At 35.4% G+C, this 6,741-nt stretch overlaps 1 protein-coding gene across 2 annotated transcripts; it reads left to right on the top strand.

Moving 5' to 3' along the window:
• Window positions 1-214: 214 nt before the first annotated feature.
• On the top strand, window positions 215-2,954 carry LOC133859683 (transcription factor MYB106-like). 2 transcript variants are annotated; one of them, XM_062295183.1, is made up of 4 exons: window positions 215-494; window positions 610-739; window positions 1,303-1,648; window positions 1,897-2,954. In XM_062295183.1, the coding sequence occupies exons 1-4, from the start codon at window positions 362-364 to the stop codon at window positions 2,536-2,538; spliced, it is 1,251 nt and encodes a 416-aa protein (XP_062151167.1). In that variant the 5' UTR covers window positions 215-361; the 3' UTR covers window positions 2,539-2,954. The 2 variants fall into 2 exon arrangements, with proteins under 2 accessions (XP_062151167.1, XP_062151168.1); XM_062295184.1 differs by having other exon boundaries at window positions 289-504.
• The last annotated feature ends 3,787 nt before the right edge of the window (window positions 2,955-6,741 follow it).

Genomic DNA, 6,741 nt, shown 5'->3' with positions numbered 1-6,741 from the left:
AACTTATTATTATTTCACTTAAAAAAAAAATTAATTTTTTTTATATGAAGAAGTAATTTATTATTGGATGAATATACAACATGAAATATGCCCCCAAATTCATATGGAAGTCAAGGGGTACTTTTGGCATGCGAGTTTTATATATACTCTGATCATATTTATTTCTTTATCCCAATTATCTCGCTGACATTTCTCTCCTCTTCCCATCTCTTCATTAGCAAAGACAAATCTCTCTCTCTCTCTCTCTCTCTCTCTCTCTCTGTTTCTCTCTCTCAACAGGTTTCTGCACTCCTTGTGTTTTTAAATAAAGAAGAGAGCAAAAAGTAGCACTGCTTCCTTTGCTAGTACTTATCACTTCCAAATGGGTCGGTCACCATGCTGTGACAAGGTGGGTTTGAAGAAAGGGCCATGGACGCCGGAAGAAGATCAAAAGCTCTTAGCTTACATTGAAGAACATGGCCATGGAAGCTGGCGTGCCTTGCCGACAAAAGCTGGTGATTTGCAGTAGTACCTGTTCCTTTGTTAGGATCGAAATACTAACTAGTCAAATATTTCAAATTACTTCACTTGCTGTTCCCTTTAATTACCTTCTTCTGTACTTGTTTATAGGCCTTCAGAGGTGTGGGAAGAGCTGCCGACTCAGATGGACTAATTATCTTAGACCCGATATTAAGAGAGGCAAGTTCAGCTTGCAAGAAGAACAAACTATCATTCAACTCCATGCTCTTTTAGGGAACAGGTATAATATCAAGTTTCTTTTCAATATATCTATTATTTTGTCTCCACTTTAATTTGCCATAAAAAGATAATAAGAAGATTTTATGCTTCATCTGAGTCTTAAGTTCCTCAGTTTGAACGAAGTTTAATTAGAGTACCCTTCTTTTAAAAATAAATAAAAAAATAAAATTGTTTTCTACAGGAAACTAAAATTATTCTAGTTTTTTTTTTTTTGTAAGAAATTATTCCAGTTTTTGAATTCTCCTCTATACTATATACTATATAGTACAAGCTTTAAATGCATGTATTAATGGCCTCTCAGTTTTTCATTATTAAGTTGTATTTTCTGACTCACAATCTTATTAATTTGGTTGTCTTTAGATGCAAAGAATAAAAAATATAAATATAATAGAATTGCAAAGGATCTATAAATTAATTTTTGAACATGTCATGTAGAAATTGAGGTTTCTTTCTTGCACATAGTGATCATGGAAGTGTGGTTTTGTCTTAAGATGGTTAGAACATCGATAATTTCGAGGGTTTTTCTTTAGTTTTTGAGGTCTGTCTTTGTTGTCTTGTCCTCAGGTGGTCGGCTATAGCTACTCACTTGCCGAAGAGAACAGATAATGAGATCAAGAACTACTGGAATACGCATCTTAAGAAAAGGTTAGCCAAAATGGGGATCGACCCTGTGACCCACAAGCCCAAGAATGATGCCCTTCTCTCCAACGACGGCCAATCCAAGAATGCTGCCAACCTCAGCCACATGGCTCAGTGGGAGAGTGCTCGGCTCGAAGCTGAAGCAAGACTGGTTAGAGAATCAAAGCTACGTTCATCACATTCATTCCAACATCATCAGCTTGGAAACCCAGCAGGGCATGCTTCTTCATCTTCTGCTTCCACTTCAGCTCACCTCTTAAACAAAACTGAGGTACCGGTCTTTCATGTTAAATCAGCATTTATTTTAAAAATTAATTATTTAATTTATATTTTAATACATACACTTCCCTTAACGTGTGGGCTTAAACTCTTTTTTAATAAGTGATGCTCAAAATGTAAAATATTTAATTGAAATGAGAGGTGAATAAAAGAAACAAGAATTAAACTCAAGACATTTACTCTGATACCGGCCACTTATAAAAAAATAATGAATTTAATAATTTAATTTATATTTAACAGTCTCCGAGGCATCTAGATGTAGTAAAAGCTTGGAATGGTGGATGGTCTAGATCAACCGAAGGCAGTGGCGGTGTTCTTGCAGCCGCCGGAATCGGCAGTGCCGACCTTGAATCACCCACATCAACACTTACATTTTCAGAGAACGTGCCGCCAATTATGATGGTTGGAGTTGGGGAGAATCCAATGCCAATGATTGAGTTTGTTGGCAGTAAATCAGGTTCTTCCGAGGCCGGAATTGTTAAAGAAGAAGGTGATCAGCAGGATTGGAAACGGTTGGAAAACACGACCCATTTGCCCGAATACAAAGAGGGCATGGAGAATTCGTTGTCATTTACATCTGGCGTTCATGACATGTCAATGTCCATGGAAGGCACGTGGACTCCAGAATCTTTGAGGACAAGTACTGGTGGACATGTTCACTTTGGGAATTTGATGGGAGAGGAGGGGTTCACTACTCTTTTGCTTAACAATTCCGATGACCGGAGTTTATCAGATGGAGGTGATGATTCTGACAATGGTGGTGGCAGTGGGAGTGGCAGTGGCAGCGGCAGCGGCAGCGACTGCTATGAAGACAACAAGAATTACTGGAATAGCATTCTACATTTGGTGAATTCTCCCCCCACTGATTCGCCAATGTTTTGAGTGAGTTTGCGAAAATGTCCGAGCCATTTGCCAGAAAGCAGTGAAGTAGCTAGATCAGTGATTAATATCCAGACGTCCGATCCGCATGCACTACTCCTGATCATCAAGCCAAGTCGAGAGCAATTAATTTGTTTTAGTTATTATTATTATTATTATTTAAAAAGCGAGGTTTTATGGAGAAATGATATTGCCAAAGCAGTTTTGGTTGCTTCCACAAATTTAATATTTAAAACAAGCTAGCAATAAAAATGCTTCACATGCATGTTTGAAATGCTGTGAAAGCAACATTACAGTTTTGGCAATCTGCTCTCTCATATCAAATGTTCATACTTCAGCCTCAGCCATTTCGTCTCGCTCGTTCGAGTCAACTTGATCATGACCATATATATATATATATATCTAAATGTCTCCCTTAATTTGTTCCTTTTTATCTTTGCATTTTCACCTACATCTCAATGCTCAAGGGTTGAGGATATGGTCCCGTACGTGGAAGTAACTGATTCTAGATGGATCGGAGACTCAGAAGTTACTCGATCACATTAATTCACCCATATGTTCTTAATTTGTATATATATATATTTTTTTTTTGAACAAAATAGCTGGAGCTACCATGCATTAATCTAAAGAGGCCCGAAGGCAAATACAGTGAATAGAGACACATCGACATCCTACACACTAATATAAGCTAGAAAAAACTGACTTGGGTGCTGCATACAAATAAACAAATAATATAATGACAGAAGTTTGAGTCACTCTTTAACAATAAAGCACCCCTAACAAAGAAAAAATGGCTGATCTAGCTAATAAGCCATAAAAAGTCTAGTAAAATCTGCAAATTTAACAGAAATACTTTCAAAAACTACTCTAAAAAAAAGAGAAAAAAATAACTACAGAAAGCACCCAACACAAGCCGGCGTCGAAAGAGAAACTGCTCGTGTCTTGCAGGAACTAACAGAAAAACATAGATCTGGCCTCAAAAGTAGATGTAGAAGAAGAAAACTCAGCCAAACTTTTCCCGGCGACACAGACGGAGAAGTCGTTTCCCTACGAGACGTCTTGTGTTAGCCTTTCAGCATAAATAAACCAAAAACAAGAAAAAAAAAAAAAACACAAAGCTCCATAGCCCTAGAAGGACTAGGAGAACAAAAGCTCCACTCGGTCAAAGCCAGGGAAAAAACAAAAAACCTCCATAGCCCTAAAAGGACTATGAGGGAAGCACCTCCACACCTCCCTCCTCCTCGTACACCTCTATCTTCTTTCTTCTTTTTCTTTCTAGGGCCGGCCCCATGTATTGTTCTTAATCTTGTGGTTAATTTATATATATATATATATATATATATATATATATATATATATATAATGTCCAATAAGAGATATATATAATGTCCAATAAGAGATGTATTTATGATAGACTTTATTGCTGTTGGTTTCATGTCACATTCTGGCTTGTAAGCTACGTCTCTCTCTCTCTCTCTCTCTCTCTCTCTCTCTGCCAAAAAGAAATTAAAAAGCAAAAAATAAAGGTTTCCGCTTAGGTGCTCTAGAAAAAACTACATAAGATTTCCTGTAAAAAAAATCAACCGTCCAGATTTAATCCATTTCTCTGATCTCTTTCGCGGCTCTCCCTCTCAAAGGAGGTTTTAATCAATATGTTTAAATGGATATATAGTATTTATTTCATAGTTAAGATTTAAAATTTATACATCTAATGGTATATAAGAAGTCAATGTTAATACGTTTTTTAAAAAATTTAAATTATACGTAGAATTATGTATATCATTAGTTAATTGCATAAACTTTAAATCTTAACCTATCCATTTTATTTAAAATTGGGAGGATCTTGAGGCCGGGGTTGCTGTCTTTGTTTGCGCTTCGGACCTTTTGCGCCACGAGTTTGAGAGGGGATCGAGACTGGTAATCAATTGAAGTGCATGGCTCGATGAGCAATATTTGACGGAGACGGTGACAACCATGTCCAATGATCAAATAAGAGATCGAGATAGGGGTTGGATTAATTAAAAGATGGTGTTGGTTTCTGTGGGTGGTGAAGGACAATAAAGTTGACAAGAATGAAGAACAAGATGTAGCCAGGTATAGAGAGAATTAATTAAATCTGGACGTACGGTTGGTTTTTATTATTATTATTACAGGAGATCTCTTCTTCTTTTTTACACCTAATCCTGAATCCGAAAATAAACACAAATATGTGATGATCTTTATCAAAGTGAGATTAATTAGGGGAATAAACTTTGAGAGAAAAAAAAAATTACTATATTATTTTCAATTATTTTTGAAAAAAATACAAAGTCAATCTTTGTGGTTGCACTTATTTGCAATAAGCTTCGGAGTCCATTTGGTTTAAAAATTGGCTTAATTAAAACTCATCGTGATAAGCATAAATGACAAGTTATAACTCTCTACCCCAAACTTCTGTTTAAAATTTTGACCGAACCATTAGAATGCCATGTTAGTAACAATAATAATACAACATGTATCTCTATTATAAAAAATATAGAAATATAAATATAAAAAGCAAAAAGAAAAAAAAAATCCAGTAGGTGGTCGAACAATCAACCAGAGAGGGTAGCCAATTTGGAGGTGGTTCAGCAGCAATTTCAGTCAAAAATTTAAACCGGGATGAAAAGTTATTTATCATTTATGCTTACATATCATTGTGAGTTTCAAATTACTTTTTAAACCCTAGCTAAAACCGAAGTTTATTGCAAATTGGTACAACCAAAAGGACATACTAATTTTACATTTTTTTTCCCTTTTTTTTTTAGCTGATTCTCTCGTTTTAGGAGGTAGCACCCTTCAAAATGATGTTTCAATTAACTCAAAAAACGATTAAGTTTAAATAAATCAAGAAAAATCTAACCAAAAGAGCGAGAAATTTAAAGCTGTACTTATATAGAACTACTCTATGGTTAGTTACTTAAATCATCATTTATTCTAACGCATTTGAGTTAAGATTTCATTGTAGAACAATAGTAGATCTGCTCACTCCTCCTCTCCATTTTCTTTTTCTACTCCTTGTTTCCATTATGGTTTTTTTCTTTTGTTTGTAGATGTTCTCCGATCATATTAGTATTTTTGGCATCTCCGCTATGCATCCGTACGTCCATCTACTTCTGTACTGTGTCGTTCATCCCTTCCCTTTCCTGACTACTGCTGCTATTTGGTAGCTGTGTTTTTTCTTTGAATAAGAGTTTTCTTCTCTATAGATCGACCCTTATGGATAATCTATGGGATAAAGGCTAGTCAGGTGTGAGGGGTTATCTCTTACGATCTGGATAGTTCGGTGTTAGGAGTTATCTCTTACGACCGGTTTAAATAATTTTTTTTAGAATATTTGGCTACCATTGTCTTAGATCCAGTTTGCTCAGAGCAGATATGCTCTTTAACTATTTTTGTACATAGCTTAGCAGAAGATGAAAGTTATAAATAACACTTTATTGTAAGAATTTTGTTTGTATATCTTAACGCTTGTGCTAAGGAAGAGTTAAAGAAATTTAACAAGGAATTATTCTCATAGCATATGGCTACGATTTTGCAGAACTTTATTTTTTGTGATGTAAGAGCTTTATGTTCGTGATTTTTGATCAATAAATACTCAGATCTTTCCTTTAAAAAATTAATGATAAAGAAGTAGGATGTTTGGTATAATAAATCCTCAAAGAGTAAGGGTATAAATTTGCAAAATGCAGGAGATAATATTGCAGAAAAAAAAAAAATAAATAAGTAAATGGATGTCCATGCATGTGACCGCCATAGATAACATTTGGAATGCTCAAAACACAACGTACGTGGTGGGGCGGTGATCACATGCACTGATGATCAGTTCTCCTCTTTTATGGTCGTCTGACATATATATTGACATGGCATCATTTTTGGCAGACCAAAATTATAAAGGTGATGGCATGGTTGATATGTAATAGCTAGGCAACGTACCTATCCAAGGATCAAAGGATCCTTTGATTCCTTTTGATAGTCTAACAATTATTCAATTCCAAGATAAATACAAAATTCCATTCACGTTGTCAAAATCGTCATTCATTTTCATTTCCTTTTCCGAAAGCAACTACTTTCATTTTCTCGAAAAATCAAGCATGGCATCATTTGGTTATAAGGGGTACATAAATATATATTCACCGTCACCTTATACGTGTGAGGGCGCACGTACGCACACATATTATATAATAT

This window comes from Alnus glutinosa, chromosome 2, assembly GCF_958979055.1.
Source record: "Alnus glutinosa chromosome 2, dhAlnGlut1.1, whole genome shotgun sequence".
In the NCBI taxonomy this organism is placed as follows: Eukaryota; Viridiplantae; Streptophyta; class Magnoliopsida; order Fagales; family Betulaceae; genus Alnus; species Alnus glutinosa.
Note: the sequence above shows the minus strand (reverse complement) of the source record. Positions and strands in the feature narration are given on the sequence as shown.

Bases quoted from the DNA above. Each gene is read 5' to 3' on its own strand.
- LOC133859683 (XM_062295183.1), top strand. From the start codon at position 362: ATGGGTCGGTCACCATGCTGTGACAAGGTGGGTTTGAAGAAAGGGCCA. The intron at 740-1,302 runs GTATAATATCAA...TCTTGTCCTCAG, and splicing joins CATGCTCTTTTAGGGAACAG to GTGGTCGGCTATAGCTACTC. The intron at 1,649-1,896 runs GTACCGGTCTTT...TATATTTAACAG, and splicing joins ACCTCTTAAACAAAACTGAG to TCTCCGAGGCATCTAGATGT.